The sequence below is a fragment of the Tubulanus polymorphus genome, chromosome 5 (genome assembly GCF_964204645.1).
Source record: "Tubulanus polymorphus chromosome 5, tnTubPoly1.2, whole genome shotgun sequence".
Taxonomy (NCBI): Eukaryota; Metazoa; Nemertea; class Palaeonemertea; order Tubulaniformes; family Tubulanidae; genus Tubulanus; species Tubulanus polymorphus.
In genome coordinates, this window is record NC_134029.1 from 15,740,686 (window position 1) to 15,761,449 (window position 20,764).

General features: G+C 30.0%; 1 protein-coding gene across 1 annotated transcript in view; it reads left to right on the top strand.

Moving 5' to 3' along the window:
* LOC141906266 (fibrillin-3-like) overlaps positions 1-20,764 on the top strand; it is a 769,611-nt gene that overhangs the window by 671,668 nt on the left and 77,179 nt on the right. The window contains exons 63-65 of the mRNA XM_074795508.1: positions 1,425-1,541; positions 11,565-11,759; positions 14,272-14,377. Coding sequence (XP_074651609.1) covers positions 1,425-1,541; positions 11,565-11,759; positions 14,272-14,377 — 418 coding nt within the window. The remainder of the gene's footprint in view (positions 1-1,424; positions 1,542-11,564; positions 11,760-14,271; positions 14,378-20,764) is intronic.

The following is a 20,764-nucleotide window of genomic DNA, read 5'->3' on the forward strand; positions in this document are numbered from 1 at the left end:
AGATTTTACACATCCATGAAGTGTTCAAGGCAAACCTTAAAGATGCATCAATCAGATGGCGCCTATACATTACATTATTAGATACATTCTGCGCCCGAGATATTAAGATCCGTGGGTCTCTTGTTAGATTTTAAATGTTCTTTATAATATCTTTTGTTACTGAATGATTGATTACATGTATCACATTTATATATTTCTTTTTCATTTCTTTATTCTTCTGATTTATTTCATAAGTGTGTTTTATTTTTATTGTGTCTTGCTTTTTGAGATTTATCTATATTGATTTTACATGTTGGACAGTAGTACTTCTTCTTTGCTTCCATTTTGATATCAAATTTTTTATTAAAATTGATTTTATATTATTCGAAATCTATATCACGGTGTCCTTTTTCATTCTTACCTTTATATATGAAATAAAATATTCCAGAAAATAATTCTTCAATATCTTCATTAGATATTCTATGAAATCTATCTGGTAAATATGTTCTTAATTTACATTTATTTCCTTTTAATCCGTAATATTCTAAGGGGATAACTAATTTATCTCCATACCTATTAGTAATTGTTTCAATATTTGTAATTAAATATTTCTCATAAATTGTTAATTCTGTTACCTTTTTTAATTTATAATTCTACAGATTTGACATTTGTTGTATCTTTTATTCTATTTAAGAATTCACTGTGTATCCGTTTACTCTCAGTTTTAATATCAATTTTTTTATTAAAATTCATTTCATTTATATGATTTTCATAAATATGATTTTCGTATATAAAAATATTAGAGTAATTGTATACATGTTGTTCTAGATTAAAGGTTGAAAAAACAAACATTAAAAAAGTATATTTAATTTTAGATTAAATAATATAATAATTTTTATCATTAGAATATATTTGATTATATGGATATATTCTTTATTGTGTATTGTATTTAATCAATTGGGAGCGGAGCAAAACGACGCGACCAATTGATTTTATACAATATGCGTTTAAAATTGAAATTATTAATATTTTAGAATAGATATTTATTTATAATATGAAATACAAACGGCTATGAAAATATATTATAGTTTTAAATTACTTTTAATATTTGTTTTTTAATGAGCTCGACCGTTCGACCTTTGATCTAGAACAACATATATACAATTACTCATAGCCCCTATTACTTGGGTATGTAAGCATCAATCAGAGTATGGGTGTCTGATGGACTACGCATTGTGAACATTCCATCAAATTTACACTTTATAATCATTTATATTTCAGTAATCCATCATTCATTACAGCTAAAATGTCTCATGAATTAATATTATGTATTTACATAACATTATTAATCGTTAAAAACAAATGCTCTTGTGGGCTACACGTGATCTTTAATATTGAAAATGTATACGTCGACTGTTCATAATTTGTTTTGTCATTCATTGAAGATGTGAATGAATGCAACCGAAAAAGTGGCCCGTGTAAATTTCAATGTCGAAACCAAATAGGTGGATATCGTTGTCGTTGCCCGAATGGTTACAAGCAAATTAACGGACAGTGCCTCGGTAAGTATTTCTATATAAGTTTTGACTTAAGGAGAAGGGTTCTAATATAGGTTACTGACGACATAGCCGCCGCAACAACTACGCCGGAGCAATTCATCGGCGATATCTACGCCAAAAACTTATCCCGCACAATAGCAAGAACCATGCAGCTTCACATACATGTAGTACTGCGCCTGCCTTTATGATAAATTTATCCGTCAATCAGTAATGCGATCTCGATTCATTAGAACCCCGTTCAATATTATCAAATGGTTCTTGACAGGTTTCTTGGGAGAACCATTTTGATGTAATATATTTTTAGGGTTCCTCATTCATTTTGACTGCTTAAGCTGTTCATGATTTGTCCATCCTCTGTTATGTTTGACTGCTCCCTTAATCCTCATGTGGATAACAAAACTGATGATAAGAATCGGATATATTATTTTTTCTTTTTCTTACATACGTCACAATATTTTTCATTTGTCTTTTTGGTTTTGATATCAGGTTCAATCTAATCGATCTCCATACTCTTCCATTTCTGGATCAACAGAATTAGGATTTAAATTTGGATTTTAAAATGGTGAATATTTGTTAATATCAATACCAACATTTGGTTCTTCTTCATTTATTCTATCGAGTGCATTCCATATAATTCTGAGAAATTCTGAACCACCTTTTGAACTTTCAATTGTAGATCCTGCTCGCATTCCAGGTTCAAAAATATGAAATGTGGATTATCTTTTAAAATTTGCATTACAATATCTTCTGTATCAACTTTATCTATTACATCTTTTGGTAATAATTCGTTAACAATTGTATCTATTACTCTACTTTTAATTCCATGTAATTGCCCTTTCAAATAAGGATCAGTTGTATTTACTAATCTATTCATTAAATCTTTTCTAAATGTTACGGGTTTAATAACTTCCCTTTCGGGAGCCGTCATATATTCTTTAAATTTTTCACGCGTTTCGTAATCAATTACACTATCATCTTCATCAGCTAAACTAGAATTATATGATGGATCATCATCATCATTATTTAAATTATTATTATATGCGATCCATCATCATTATCAATATTAGTTTCATTAAAATCAGGTTGTGGTTCATCACTTATACCAGGGGCGTCACCAAAAGTATCCATTGGAATATCTTCTTCCATTTATATAATAGAAAAATTAAAATTTAAAATATAATATTCCTCCTATTACAATTCCTATACAAGTTGTAGCTAATTTAGCATTTTCATGTGATTTATTATCATTATTACTTTTAATTATTTTATGCTGAATATTATCAGTTTTAATATTTTCTGATGTATTGTTATCTTTTATTTTAGAATCATTATCCAATCCAATATTTATAGTTTTAGTTTCTGTTGATTGAATATGTTTTTTAATTTTTTCACCTTCCATTAGTCTTGGAGCAGTAATAATCTTTTTATTTATGTCATTTAATCCAAATGAATTATTTATTGTTGCAGTCTTAATTCAATTATTATAACCAATTATATTTCCCATCTTTAATACTAAATCATTTGCTATAATTTATAGATTAGGACCTATATAATAATTTAATCTTACATGAGATTTATCTAACTGATTTTGATGTCTTACAATGTTTTCTGGAATCGATCTATTTCTATCATTATGAATTGAATCTTCAAATAAAACTTTAAATTGTTTCTGCGCGTCAAATGAAGTGTAATCATTTCCAACTATTGGGGATCTTGTTTCAACCTGTGTACCCTAGAATACAAATTAAATGTATTCTAATAGATTGATTTATTCGTTGTATACCTGATTTAGTAAAACCTTCACTATTATCTAAGATAAAATAAACCCAACCATCATTATTATCAATTTTATAATTATGATAAGCACCAACTCTATGCATATAATCAATTCTTTTTATTTCAAACTGTTCACCAACACCATGTAATTTACCATGCGCTCTAAAATCGGAATTAATATTTATATTAAATTCATTACATAATTTATAAAACTTAGATAGATTAATATTATCATCCAATTCTTTAAAATATTTCGATCCAGGTAAAGGGCATTCTAATTCGTTTATTATAGTTCTGATTTGAAAATATGTATGAAATCTAAATATTGTATGAATGAATTTTAAATCTGAATAAGACAAATTTTTATCTAAGTTATTAAGATGATTGTTCCAACTTATACCACACCCTGTTGTTGCAGAATAAACAGCAAAATTTAATTGATTCTGCCAATATTTCATATTACATTTTAATTTATATATATTATATTCATCCCGAGTAAAAGTAACATCATATGTATTAAATATATTTTCCATTTTAGAAATAGAATAATTTGTTTCGGCTACATAAATTTCTATATTAACTAATGAGTTCAAAACTAAATTTTTATATGAAACATTTCTATTAAAATCTATTGCAGGGATATTATATTTAATTGATTTATTATATTGGAAAGCTTTTGGAAACCCCATTTATAAAATAAAAAAATTAATAATTAATTAATTCTTTTAATAATTTATCTTGTTCTTCAATTGGTAAATTACCATTTAAACTTATGATATAATGTAGATATTTTTTGATTTATTAATTTCTTTTATATTGGATTTTATTTTTTCTTTATTACTTTTATATTTAATTTTGAACTTATACCAGTTAAAACACTTGAACTTAACCCTTACACACCAATTGATATAGCTAAAGGAGTTATTGGTGAAAATATTGCTAAAATGTTATTACAGAACATATTGTAAATGAACCACTAATAATAGAATAATATATAATTTTAGATTTTAAATATTTTGTCTTTTTTATCTTTAAGTCACTTTCTAATTCTAATATTTGTTTTTCTAAATATATTTTTAATTTAGTTTTATTTATATCATGAGGAATAATATCATTATTATCAACTTTATCATCCATTTATTTAGAAAAGAAATTACTAATTAGAAAATTTATAAGCAACAAATAATACAATGACTGTTCCACCCAAAATCCAAATTATTTCATATTTCTTCTGTTCATTACTTGGGGTATAATAATCTGATATTGTAGATTTATACAGATGTATCTTTTATTTGTTACTGCGTTATATAAACTCATAGCTTCATCAACTGATCGAAAATCTCTATGTGTAATTTTCTGATTATATAATTCTTTAATGATGTAATCCATATAGTTATGTCTTTTTTCTCTATATTCTTCTGCTGCTTTATTGTATTTCTCAAATGCTAAGTTATTTCTTCTTTGTTCTGCAAATGAACTATTTTTATCATCGTGCTTAAATAAATACCCACCACCTGTAAATGCTAAAGCGTTAACAATTGCTGACCCTATAATAGTTATAATTGCAGATGCCATTTATTTAGTAAAAAAATTATGCATTTATATAGGAGGAATATATTTTTGTTTTTCCAAATAATCAATTGTTAAATTAGATAAAGTTACTGCTAATGTTAATTTCAAAATATCATTGATATCAAATTTATCAACATTAATACTTCCCATTTTAAATACTTTTTTAATACCATTGTATAAACAACAGTTCCAACTGATAGTAATGCTCCATTATATAAACCAGTTATTATCCACTTATTATAACTCATTTATTAATCAAAAAAATAGCCATCGTCAAAATATTTAGTTAACTTAGTTATAATTACTTCAACATTTTTTTCATTACTACTTTTATGATTATCATAGATTTCAGTTATTATTATTTTTTAAATCATCGATAATAAAATCTTCATCTAATTCATAAAATCTTTAAGACTCTCTAATTAAATCGGTAATCTTTTCAACATTATGAATTTCTTTATCTATTGTTTTTTCATACTCAAATGTTGTTTCGTTAGAAAATGCAATATTTTTTAGATGAGTTATTACATCATTAATGTTGAATTTCATTTCTTTCTCACGTTTAAAATCAAATCCAAAACATATACTCGGTCCAACAGTTATATTCATTTATATAGTCAGAAAATTACTCTCTACATCTTATAACTAATTCATAAATTACGGGAAAATTATTTAAATCAATTAAGTAACCATTATGATTTCTTATTTCTTATTTAAATTTATTAAAATGTGGAATACAAGGTTTAAAATCACACTCAGCTAAATTATAATATATTTGTGTTCCAAATTGTTTAACATTTTTTTAGTGGTAAAATATTTAATATACTAGAATTACAAATTGTATCTTCGGTTGCTTCAAATGTTTTTGTATGACCAATTAAATTACAATATATATATATATATATATATATATATATAAAAGTGTATAAAAGGCATTATATTTGAATTACCGTCTATGTTTCCTGTAACAGTATCTGGTGCAATTCCTAGCAATTTAGCTAATGGTTTTTTTGCCATAAATGCATTTTGACTTTCATCATATACCTTTATTTTAATTTTATTTGTACTATCACTTTTTATAAATCTAATTACAAATTTGTCATCTCTTCTAATTTTCAACCGTGCTCTTCGGTTAATTTCTTGAGCTAATGTTTCTAAATTATATAATCCTGGTTTTAAAATTAGATGAAACCATTTATTTATATTTCTAATATGAATTAAAAAAGTATTATCTTCAATAGTTTTATCCGTTATATTATAAAAAGAATTACATAAACTTACATTTACTAATTTTAAATCTACGCAATTCTTAAATTATCTATCTAATTGTACTAGTAAATTATGCGATTTAGAATTTAACAGTTTTCTAGAATCAACAAATATTCTATATTCTTTTAATTTATCTTGCATTTATTTTACATATTTTATTCAAAATCTATTTCATGGTGCCCTTTGTCATTCTTACCTTTATATATGAAATAGAAATCACCTGAACATAATTCTTCTAAATCTTCACTTGATAATCTATGAAATCTATCTGGTAAATATGTTCTGAATTAATATTTATTGCCTTTTAATCCTTAATATTCTAAGTGAATAACTAATTTATCTCCATATTTATTAGTAACTGTATCAATATTTGTAATTAGATATTTCTTATGAATTGTTAGTTCATTTAACTTCTTAAATTTATAATCTACAAATTTTACATTTGTAGTATCTTTGATTATATCTAGAAATGATTTGTTGTTCTCACTGCGGACTTGTTTACTCTCCATTTTAATATCAAATTTGTTATTAAAATTGATTAACATGCTAGAATCCTTATCATAATCTCATCTCTTTTGTTTCTCCCTTTTTAAATTTTAAGTATTCATCAAAATTGCAACCATAAGCAACTGTGTGTATACCATCATCTAAAACATATCTTTTATCGTCAAATGGGTTTAAACTTATCTTCTCCATCTCTGCAATAAACATTTCATGATCTTCAGATCTTAAACATTTCATCTTATGTTTTCTAACTTCTTCATTAAATATACAATAGATGTAATCTTTAAAATGAATATTCTTTTCAACAACGCTTTTTGTTATTCCTTTCAATTTCTTTGATTCATGAGTTTTGGTTTATAACTATACATTTTAGATCGAATACCTATAAATTCAATCATATCTTCACCTCCTAATTCATCTTTGAATTTACCAGGCACCTTTTTATTATCATTGCTAAACAATTCATAAGCTTTTGGAGAATTTCTGAAATCATAATGATGTTTTAATGTTTTTAAATCATCTGTTATGTTATTAGGTTTTATCTTTAATATGTAACAATCTGTATCAAAATATAAGATTTCTATATGCTTTTCTCCAAAATGAGGTTGTAATACGTTATAATAGAATTCATACATTAGTAACTTTGATATTTCTAAAACTGTAGCTCCAACATAAATTGGTTTATTAAATTTCATAGAAGTTCTTTTCATTTTAACTGCAGCTAAATTTTCATCAAATATTCTGTTACCAATAAATTTAGGATATGTTTGTAAATGTCTAATTCGTTTTCCTTTTCTAACTAACTCAATATCATTTCTATTTCTAATTTTTCTTACCATAGAATGCACTATTCATTAACTTGAAAAAATCTTTCTCAAAATCAGTTTTAGCTTTAGTTCTCTGTTTGGTGTTAAAATCTATATATTGTTCTAACCATTTAGATTGACTAAATGAAATATATCTATGTACTCTTTTTAGAATCATTCCTTGATTCAAATAAAACTTCAACATCCGATAATGCACTACATAATTATATTTAACTTCCTGAGTTACCATTAACTTTTCTGTATGAATATGATTTTCAGGTTTAATTCTTTTTTGATAATTTGATAATTCTTCGTGTGTAACAGATTTATATTCGGGTCAGTATGCTAGATTTCTAGATTTAAATTTTTTATGTTCAGGATATTCTAAATCTACAACAAAAAAGTAACAAGTGTCTGAATCATCCGCAATATCTAGAATTCTTTTCTTCCAATCAACATTTTCGTGCTGTAAAATTTCAGTTATTTGAAATACTCCATAAGGCTGTGGTTCCATCATTGCCCAACCATATAGATTATTTGCATCTATATATAATAACTTATATCCAGGGTTATCATTTACATTGAAATATCTATCGCCTAATACACCCGAAACTCCTCCTCTTATAGATTTTTCAAATAATAATAATTGATCTATATTTGTTAACAAATCCATTTTTATATCTGTAAATTTTAAACCACAATCCCAAGTTAAACCCGGACTAGAATAACAGTGGCAAGGATCAATATTAAAATATTTTAGATTTACATCTCTAAACCTTTCAAATATATCAGTTAATAATAATACATCTGATTTTAAATATAAATCCACTAATTGTCCACGATTTTTCATTCCAAAATAATTCCAAATATTCGATGTTCTATTATAAACTTCATCTTTAACATATTCATTTTTTAATTCATCATAGAATTGTTCTTTTAATAATTCAGTTATATTGAAATCATTATGCGATTTATAGAATGAATATGGAATTGCTCTTTTATATCTCATTAATTGAAAATCGTCATTATTTGGATAATGTAACTTTAATATTTTTAATTCATCATCAACTAATAAATGATTTGGATAAATTATCTAATGAACTACTTAAAAATCTATATGAATCTATGAATCTTAGACACCCAAATTGGAAAGATATATAATTCTCAGATGTTTTAGCTAACATTTTAAAATTTATAAGTTTGTATTTTATCTTTTGATCTATTTGAATTTAATCTTTCTATTTCATTATTGATTTCATCTATTTTATGACATAGTTGTTTGATGAATAAATGAGCATCATACCCTGATAAATTATGAAATATTACTGGAACAAAATTAATTTTCTTAGCTTTTAAGTTACAATTCTCATGCGCTGCGCCTCTAAATTTACCTATTTAATCTATTTTAAATTTAAATTTAAAATAGATAAGTTAGTGAGATACTTTTAAAATCTGATTGAGTGCATCAAATATAAGAGGTCCACATCTGCACTACCAGCATTAAATGTAATGATCATTTTAAGTTGAATCGTTATCATTTTTTCCAGTGACTGCCAACATAGCACTGCTTAAATATTATCTAGAGGCCTACACAGTACATCACACCAGTAGGCACTCCGACTGGGTGACAGACAGACAGACAGACACAACACAGGACGAATCATCAGGACTAAGGAAAATTATGATATAATATCATCTGGCAGTGTTTTACACCGATTTTTTGTGAAAGTGTATAGCTATGCCTATAGTATAGGCTGTTGCACCTACCTTTTTGCCAATTTTGGCTTCTTCATTCAAATCAGACATTCCTAAATCCGTCAAATATGTCGCTTCGAGGAAATATTTCAGTGCAAAGTTATATCCTTTCTGAAGTAACGGTATTGTTATGTAATCTTCTACTGGTAGTTTGTTATCCAATTCGGCAATAAACAGATTAAGTCATCTAGGCCGTCTACTCGGTAAATGCCGCGGGTGCCACCATATTTGAAGGTCACATGATTGAATAAAGATCAATGAAGAATAAACCATTTTACAGTTGCTAGCCGCCATTTTGTTAGGGTACTTTTGTCCCGGATTGTTGGGTCTTTTTTTTCTCTTTTTTAAAAACTATCCGTGATGTGTATTGTATCATATTTCACCTATCCATGGATGGATTTTGACAACTTCAGAGACAAGTGTAGTGAAAATGAAAAATAACTCCCATATACTGAAATACACGCAAAGAAAACAGCGCCGAATCTCGGAATGACAATACACGCGCTGCAGTTAAAGAGCCATAGGAAAAAAACTAGGCAAGATATCTTAAAATTTCAAAGTTCACCTGAAAGGGGGCGTTTATGCGCACAGTGCTTGAAATGTCTGGATTTTTAGAAAATTATTTCTGAAAATAACGAACTTCAAAGTTCAGTACCCTGGATTTCTATGCGCACGGCAAAAACTGACCACCGATTTTCATATCGCTCTCATGTCGCATTGTTGCAAATTTGAGAAATGATTTTAACATAACTGAAAACTAGAGATTCACGCGGTTTGAATGTTGCTGAAGTTGTCAAAATCCATCCATGGACAGATGAAATATGATACAATACACATCACGGATAGTTTTTAAAAAAGAGAAAAAAATGACCCAACAATTCGGGACAAAAGTACCCTAACAAAATGGCGGCTAGCAACTGTAAAATGGTTTATTGATTTGAACAGAAAAATTATATTTTTTTAGGCCTGTGTGTTTAAATTTCTTTCCTTATTTTAGAAAATTGTGTGAGTTTCAAATTGGAAATCTGATATATAGCTCATAACAAAAGATAAATAAAAAAATTGAATTGAATTGATCATGTGACTCGTTCTCAGCGACTACGTATAGAAAACTAGGTGTGAGCGTACACATGTAAAGGCGGTATGACTATCGTTAAAGTACATGTAGTAGAGTAGAGACAGCAGTGCTGTAACACACAGCGAGGCAAGCGACTGCGTCCCGCTTCGTATAAACATAGGCTGACTCGGATTGACTGCGAAAGATGAACTGTTTGACGCGCGGTACTAGATAAAAGATTACGCAGGGTTTCCGTGATCGTTAAATAAATGTCCGTTCTCTTCATTGGGGAAAGAATTGAACAAGCGTATCTATGCCAAGTCGAGTCATACCTATGTTCACCGGGTTCTATATTCCGCGGGTCCTATGTTCCCCCAAGGGAAATTATACAAAAAGGGTTCTATATTCCCCGGGTCCTATCATCCCACAAGGGAAATCATACATAAAGGTATTCTATTTATTCCCCGAGTCCGATGTTGCCGGGTTCTATATAATTCCCCTGGTTATATATTACCCCACGGAAGAATGTGGAAAATGTACAAAAAGGTCCTTTGTTCTCATGGCCACAGACACTACATTTTGACGCCGGGAATTGAGAGCATGATAAAGGGGCCAGGCTGCCAAACCTGAAATACAACCCAATGTTAGTCGAAGTTGTGGAAATTCGTCACTATCATCGTATTATGTTTATTTTATTGGATGAAAATTAACGACATGAATCACAATAAAAAATTGCCCGGGCAAGTCTAAAAGCCTTTTTACAGTGTGACGTAACTACTGCATGAATTACCGATATCGATCGATATCGTCATCTCGAACTGATCTTGTTCATTTCTCGCGGTTGCCAAAAAAATTAAAGCAAGTTTGTCTGAATCAAATTTATAGTATTTTAGCTATTAAATGTTAAAATTGATGGAATATTTTAAAAAGCATAGGCATGGACCCCTCCGGTCATTCTTTTTTATCATTTAGATAATATGGAACCTTTTTGTATTATTTCCCCGGGGAGAATTTAGAACCCGGGGAAAATAGGACCCGGGGAACGTAGAAATCGGGAAATGTAGGGATGACCCCATCATGACATCTCAGTGGTGTACTGATTACCCACACCTGTTACAAATTATTCGTCTTGATTAGTTCGCGCTTGCCTTTCGGGCGGCAGTAACTTGACATTTCTCTGTGTATGTTATTATCTCATACACTAGGTGTTACCTTAGCATCCGAAGAACAGCGTAGAAGAAAGCATAAAAGCAACTAGATTAGTAATCAAAGTTTCGTATATTTCAGATGAAAATGAGTGTAACACTCCTGGTGTATGTGGGCAGCGCTCTTGCATCAACATGTTAGGCAGCTATCGCTGCATGTGTCCGCCAGAAGCCAGATTTGATTCAGTCAAACTCTCATGTGATTCAGTATCTAACCGACAGTGTGGTACAAATGATGAACTTTGTAGAGGGACTAATATTGGCAGTCAAGAATCAGGTATAACTTTTATTGAAGTCATATTTCTACTGTATTTAGATTCAGGTCATGGTGGCGGTGATCAGTTTATGAAATGAACCTTGTGTAGCCTTATGTTTTGTCTCTGGTTTTAGCCTAATGACAACGGGCACAGCCAACCTGTGTATCTTCTTTGTCGTTGAGCTGGCATCCCAATAGTCACGGACATTTAAGCACATGTAAAATAGAAAAAAGTGGCGTGCAAAGATGAATTAGTAAGCATTTCAGAGATTGGGATGTTTTTAAATTATGTTTATACGACGTTAGAATCAACTAGTTAAATAGACGTCAGCCTATAACTAACAAAACCATCGACGTAAATTCACCGTGATATTTCGAAATCACGGTCATCAACGTAAGATCGACGTTTGGAAAACAATGTGCATCTCAGGGAAAAGTCAATGAAAAGCAACTCGGATAAAAGGGGCCATCCTGAAAAATTGATCTTCGTTTCTGTTATATCCCTTTCTGCGTTACTTAACATTAAAAACACGATTGGACGATGAGAATAGAGGCAGAAATTGTATTTTGTCACATATAACCCACGAACTACATCATTCATGAAAGGCATACATACGGAAGCGATAAAGGGCCTCCGCTTGTCGCGTTCCAACTTGACAGGTCACCACCACATTTATGTTGATATTTCACATCAAGTCGACATGAATATGTCAACATATCATGACGTTTTGGCGACATATTTCATTTTCTCTACCATTTTTCTCGCGACATATCGATATATTCATGCCGACTTGAGACTCAATCGTCATAATTCTGGCGTCCTCGTTTTTGGCAGTAAACAAAATCATCTGATTTTCCCCGGATAACATGGTTCCGTCGCAACGACCATGAAATCTCTTCGCAAAACATCAAGAATTTTTTTCCTGTCTAGTTGCATGTTCTTCTGTCAGGAAAGCCATCATGCAGGCCGGAAGTGTTATTATCCCTATCGGTCCCTAGTCCATAAAACGCTGTTGTAAACATTGCCTTGCCTTGAAGGACTTGTTCGGGCTTTAAATCCGCCTATTGGGGTACGATGTGGTACGGGACTCTGTCTATGGCACATATCCCATAACAATGTTGACTCGAATGTTGATTCAATGTTGACCCTGTGAAAGTTCTCAAGACACCCAAAACTTGTAAGCTACTCGTTTACGAACACGAGTGTAACTGTTGCTGCGCGTTTCGTTAAGGTATCCTGGACAGCCAGCATAAAAGAGTTTCCTAGTCGATTTCATGAGAGAGGCCCAACGATATCAATACGTATTCGCTGACCCCGTTGACCTATTGGAATCGTTTAACATGAATCTCTAATTTACTTCTTTAGTTCCTAACCATCAGTAGAGGCCTAAAGATCCAGTGTCTCCTCATAACCTCACCTTCAAATAAAAACAGTTTATTAACCAAAATGGAATATACGTGTTGTTTCTCTCGGAGATATCATCGGATTATGTACACATACGTCGGGTGTTAATGACTAGACTATATAATAGATGACGGAGAACCCAAAGTTATACCTGCTATACCTCAACTGTTCTGGCAACAAAAAAAACAAGACGGATCTACATATCGTCTGAGGACAGTCGACATTCAAATGTGGTATGCAACGAATATATCACGCTGTGATAACGTAAGCTTGATATGAAAACGAATTTTGATCGGTTTTGATCTCGAATGTACAATGGAAAAAATCGCGAACGAAAAGATACAGCATAATTGAATTGACAGTGGTAATGTTCGTTTTGTGGCCAATCGAAAAAAACATTCTTTTATATGTAATTCAAATTGAATTCGAACAAATTCCTTTGTAATTTCGGTTATTTTTGGGGGCACAATGGCTGGATTGCTTGGTACGCTTTAGGGGTTATATCAGGCTCAACTGAGGTATAGGGCACAATTTTGTTCCTTCTGCGATGTACGTACATGATTATATTACTACACGCGATACGTTATGTATACGACACGACACAATACGTTCGTTATACGTTTTCATTTCGATGGTTCGACACCTATTACGTTCGTTTTAGTTTTTCAATTCGACTATTCGACTGTTCGTAAGTTCGTTATTGCTTTTCACTTCGATGGTTTCGACAGTTTGATTAGATGTAATTAAATGCTGTATGTAAGTTTCATGGATCGTGGTCGAAGTGTGGATTCCAAAATATTCTCCTATATATTGATCGGATTGTGTGCATCAATCTATGGAGATAGAATATTCCCAGATGTACGTGCGGGATCGTATGAAATCGACTGTCGAATGAAGCACACATTGCGCGGTATAAATCCGCTGAATTACGAACTACTGTCTCCTACACTGTCCCTTCCTCGGAAGAATTTTCAACATTGCTGTCCAACCGTTTCCTTTGGGAGACACCTGGTCAGATTCAAGGCTATATATAAACAAGTGCACGCGGTTACTACTACCGTACTTATGGCATTGAGGATATTTTACGCCAGTTGACGATTAACACAATCATGATATTTTGATTTTTAGGCTTTTGTGCCAGTGAAAGAGGAAATGTATGCACGTTTAATTGTATCAATGAGCAAATGGGTTCACGCTGTGGATGTCCATCAGGTTATCAAAATCTTGGCAGAGGGTGAGTAATCGATTAACAATATTTCTTTTTTGGCTCGCCTTAGTGAGCCTATGTCAAGGTCTGGCCGATCGAAATCATTCGTATGCTTAAAACACTACGCTCAAAGCTATTTTCAGAACACTCAAATGCAATATCAGTAGCCCGTAATGCCAATAATAAGATTGGTTTGGTTCGGAAGGATTGTTTTTCATGGGCTTGCATGCTTGCAAGCCCATATTGCTATCACACGGATTGATGCTTGGGGAGTCGATAACTTTCGTTAAAAACTTTCTTGGGCTCTGATATTTACACAAATTTAATGCAGTAATAAAATCTAGGTTCCTTTCGAATATTGGCTATATCGGTTGTCGTTTTCATTGTTTTATGATTTTGTTAGATCGTTTTTGTTATTTCAGCAGCGCATACCAACCTTGGTTGAGCGTGCGTGATCAGTCTTGAAATTGGTATTCATGCGCGGCATAGTGCTGCCGACAATTCAATTCATTCTTTATTGATACAATTTTAATTTCACAATAAAACATTTACTTTCACGTTTTTAAAAAATCTTTTACATTCATTGGGTGCTTGCGTTAGCGGCCATTTGAAAAAATTCTGTATAAACATTTATATTTTTCAGTTAAATAAAACTTTTTTTTGTGAAATAAATTCTGAATTGAATTGAAGACTGGTTCCCTGTCTCCAAAGAGCCAGGGGGCGGTAGTCTATGGTGGCAATAAACTTTATCGGATGATCGTTGTGGATAGTCATTTGAAGGAAATGCAAATTATTCTTGCTTAATTTCTTTATTATTTTAAAAAGAAAATTCGTGGCTCCTATCTATTTTCGTGTTCGCTTCTCTTCACCTGAAGTCACTCGAGTTAGTCACGTTTTTTCATTCAGTTGTAAATGTTTCTATGCAAAATCATTTCAACACAATCCGATAAGTAATCTAGCAATTATCAACATGATTATAGATTCCGTATATTCAAATAACAACTATCCAAAAGCTTGCACTAACTTGGTCCACGTCTACCATTCCGATTCCCAGTCCCCGTGTGTAACATTTCATGTAGTGATGTAAGACAACACCGATCTCTTAGCTCTTTAAAAAGTAATAAGTTCAATGTTCGGTTAATTCTACTACAGAAATACAAAACCACCAAGCCAGCTTTCTGTACAACCATGTCAGCAAGCCCATTTTTAGAATTTCTTTCTTGTTCTTTATGGTGCGCAAGGTTGAAAGCGGTGGGTTTCATATTTTTGAGAAATTTTCCAAAAAGTGTCAGAAATTCGATTTATTTGAGCAGGGGTTTTATGTTTTTAACCGTCCAAAATTACACACGTGAAAATTCAATGCTATTTGCGTCGGAAGAAGTTCATCACGTTAAAATCTGACAATTTGTTCGGTAGTTTTGGGCATTCAAGGACGGAAACCCTCAAAAGCTTGGTTGAGATTTGTGTTGACCCGGTTTTGACTTCCATCATATGACGTCATAACATAGAATGAGATGAATCACTTTTTGCGCGTCATTTACACAAGATGGCGGCACAATTGAATTGATTGATATCATTTCTAGCGCTCATACTGATACTCAAGGCGTATGATATAACGATTTTATTGTGTGCGATGTGATCAATGATTCATCTAATTTTGATATCCCGTGCATAAGGTAACGTTGCATTAAGATATCTGACGTGAATGTGGTTTTAAAATGCGGAAATTTACTTCCATGTTCGCCACACGGCTGATTTAGTGATAGCATCGAATTTTTAGAGATGAGTCCGATAGTTACACGACTCGAATACTTGTTTTATCATTCTAAATGGAAGTCATTTTATTGACGTTCGCATTAGCGATCCGTTTTGGAGCCTGATTAGTTGTGTTACTTTGTTAACTGTGCCACAGTGATGAGCGTTCGCATTGAAAACAGTCGAGTTCAGTCGCGTAGGCAATATCGCTTTATACTTTCACTGCGTGTATGTATCAGTTAAACGCTATGGTGTATATCGCGCGTAACGACGATTTGGCTGAGTGGAGATGAGCTACTTAAAGCAATCCTATCGTAAAATTATTAAAAACCATGTCAGTCGATAAACTGTGTTTCGTCAGTAACCGGCACTGGCCTCAAATTTGAAGAACTTGGGAGCTTCTGTGCTGATTGGTCCGTATGATAATGAAAAACCTCCGATGAAACCCAGGCTCTCACCAAGTTTGTACCGTATCTTAACGGGTCACTCATAGTTTTAGTTGTCTTATGTCGCTTTATTTAATTCAAGGGATATGTATTAAAATTATGATCATTCGTTCATATAATTCTAATTTAAATAATGATGATGATTATGATGGAATTAATGCCGAAGTACGTGAAAAATTAAATAAATATTTAGAAGCTCCTAAAATTGGTAGAATTACAACTATAACAGAAAGAAAAGAATTAATGAATCTATTAGAAAAACAACAAGAAGAATATCCTGATAAACCCATGAAATTATATGGAATGAAATCTAGAGTAACAGATACAATTGTTAACGAATTATTACCAAAGGATGTAATAGATAAAGTTGATTCAGAAGAAATTGTAATGCAAATTTTAAAAGATGATCCACATTTCAGTTAATTACAATTAGTATTAGTAAAACAAATTGATAGATTAAGTGATACAGAAGAACTGATGAATAGTATGTCAGATAGATCTGGTGCTGAAACTGGAATAAATCGAATGCAATCTTTACTAGAAAAATGATTACTTGATTTAACTGATGATGAATTAGGAGCATTTCCTGAACAAGCACGTAGAGAAATTAAAGGTATGCAAGAATCAGCTGGTGAAATTGCTAATATTAAGATGAGATTTTCTAAAATAACTATGTTAGAAAAAGAATTAACTAATGCAAATGCAGAATTAAAACAATTAGAATTAAATGAAGATCTTCAAGTAATAGAGGAAGCTGATTATGAAGGCAGAAAGTTAGAAAAAGAAATAGATGATTTAAAATATAACAAAGAATTACAGGAAAAAAAAGAGATATTATTAAAATCATATGATCTTAATCATATTAGAAAATTAAAAGTTATTTTTAAAGATTTAATAATAAAACCGGATTCTAAAATATCATTAAAATAAGGAATAAGATTATTATTTAAATTAGAAGGTATAACAATTCTTTCAATTCAACAGCGGTAACTATGATATTTACAACAATTGGTTTAGCAATATCAAATTCATCAAAATCTACACCTACACCAAATAAACCGGATAAACCACCAAATGATAATAATTCTATACAAGATAAAGTGAGTGATGGTTTAAAGAAATTAGCAAACTATCTATGGGAACTATCTAAAAAATCTGCTGCAGCTTTACCTGGAGTTATTGCATCGATTGTTGGTTTTGTTTTAAAATCTGCAGGGAATATTCTTAACTTTGCTGCTGAACATATTATTTTATTTTTAATTACAGTTGTAAGTGCTATTATTTTTGGGTTAGTGAATATAATGAAAAATAAATAATTGATTTTTTTTGTTAAATGAGTGGGAGTTATATAAATCATTCTAAGAATCCTAGAATATCTAATGCTATTAAAGCAGAAAGATCTCATCATATAATTACTCATAACCCTTCTAATATTAATCCTGATGAAACTGTATATGTTAGAATCCCGAGATTAACACAAAATACTTTTTATGTTCCAAATAGTATTTATTTATCAGCTGATTTAAATGTAACTGGTAATAATAATAATTATGTTGTTGATAATGTTGGAAGATATTTGATTAAAAAATTAACTATGAATATTGGTCCAGAAACAGTTTTCTCATTAGATGATTATAATTTATTTATGCATTACAAATATTTATGGTTAACAAAAGAAAATAGAAATAATATGATATTTCAAGGCATCCAATCAGAAAACCAAAATAAATTAAGATCAGGAGCTAATGACGCAATAGTAACTCGTACCGCAGATAATTTGATCAAAAAGATTTATGGAAGAAAACATAAAATTCCATTACATTTTGAATTGATTAATAATAATGCACCTTTATATAAATACGCAATTCAAGAAGATAGTATATTCGAAATAACATTTGCTCCTGTAAATGAAATTGTATTATCTAGCGTTGTTAAAGATATGGGTTATAAATTATCGAATAGGGCCTATATGTTTAGAATATGATACAGTAACTGATGACAATATTTCAAGTATAATTGTCCTATGTTGTCCTATTTTAAATTTAGGTTCTCCAAAATCACGTGTAACAAACGAACCATGTAAATTATTCCAAACTATTTCTGAAGTATCTTCTTTTCTAGCTTGTATATGTTTCATACCAATACTTGAATGTTTAGAATTATTATAACCTTTCACTAAATCATCTAACATATTTATAGACTCATCGATATATTTATATGTTTCATTAGCAGTAAAATATTTCCACATTCTAGTTTTCAATGTTTTATTAAATCTTTCTATAATAGATGCTTTTTTTATCTGAGTGTGTTGAAAAATACTCTACATCGTTATCAGATAATAGTTTTTTAAAATGTTTATTATAGAATTCCTTACCTTCATCGAATTGTATCTTACCTGGAATAGCTTCTTTAAATATTGATTTAAAAGCATTAGTAACTTCTATACCAGTTTTATTTTTGACTGGAATTGACCATGCGTATCTACTGAATATGTCTATAACATTTAATATCCAGAAATATCCTTTGTTGTAGTCTTCTAAGTTTTTCATGTCAATCAAATCTGCTTGCCATTGTTGATCAATATATGAAACCATTACTTTTCTTGTTAAATAATTTTTATCCATTTTCTTATGGATTTGATATGTGGGTTGATTTTGTAACCATAATTTTAATTCACTATATTTTATATTTTCATTATCAGATTTAATTTTATCCCATAATTCTGTAACACTAGGATATGATACTTCACTCTCTGGGTTATAATATAACTCTCTTAAATATTGTTCTTTTTCATCTTCTTTTAATCCATTAATTATAATTTAGATTTAGTTTCAATGATTTTTTCATTTGACTTATTTTCTGGTATAATAGGTTTATCATCAGAATCATTATTATTAAATTTGAATTTAGATTTATATATTACACCGGAGAATATAATAATTGTGATTAACCCAATTGTAATATATAAGTAATTATTTCTTCCACTATTAGAAGAATCAGATGGATTGTTTTTTTAATTAATATCAGATAATTTCTGTGATTCATTTATATCAGTTAATTTCTTTTTCTTAGCTTTTTTTAATTCTGCAGATCTTTTACCTAATTCCCTTGCCCATTTAATTTGTTTTTCAGATCTAGGCTTCTTATTAACATCATCACTCGTTTATTTTAGTTAATTTTTGTTCTGATTCGATATTATCTGATTTACTTTTGTCTTTATATTCTATAGGTTTTATGTTAGAAAATGTTATAACTCCAGTAGAAATTAATGTCATTATTCCACATGATTGGAATGAAGCGTATCCACCCCATTTTTGTAATTCTGTCATAACTAAGATGTCATTTTTTAAATCACTATTTAATTTATTTTCATCATCAATTGGTATTATCCGGTTACATAATTTAGAGTAACATTTTATAATACCATCACTAATAGAGTCGTTTATTCTGGCTAATCTAGCTTCTTTTTATATTTTTGAAATGTTTGATTACTTTATCTGGTTTCATGGCATCTAATTCTTGAAAATTTATTATTTTGCCAATAAACTCTTTAGATTTTCCACCAGCAATCAAGATGGTGCTTACATGTTAAATAGTATTCATAATCAATATTATAATCAATATTATTTTCAATTTCGGTTGGAATATCCTTATTATCACTAATGCCTAAATCATCTAAGGTTTTTTCAATATCATTACTATTCTTATTAGATTTCTTTGACATTTATATTAGAGAAAAAAGCGAAAAAAATATAATATTTTAATACTAGCTAGTTAAGTTAAAGAATTTTAAATACTAGCTTAGTTAAGTTAAAAAATTTCTATTCGAATCTTATCAAAATATAAAGTATTCTCTTTTTGAAAAGAAATGCAAAAGAAAATATTAGAAATTCAAATAGAAATAATGGCTAGTTAAAGATATGTAATTTTAATTAAATTTTATTTGAATTATACTATTCTTCAACCGCTTCATAAAGATTCAATATATTGTTCATTATTTGAATCATTATTCCATAATTCAATAAATTTCTTTGCTTTAACCAATTGATCTCAATATAACTGTAAATCTAGTTTATTAGATTTAATTATATTTTCCTTCTTTTCTAAAGGTCTTAAAATTTCTCCAGCTCCAGATTAGCTTCTTATTATAATCATCACTCATATCAAATTTAGAAATCGGCAACACGTGATCAATATGATAGTATTCACCATA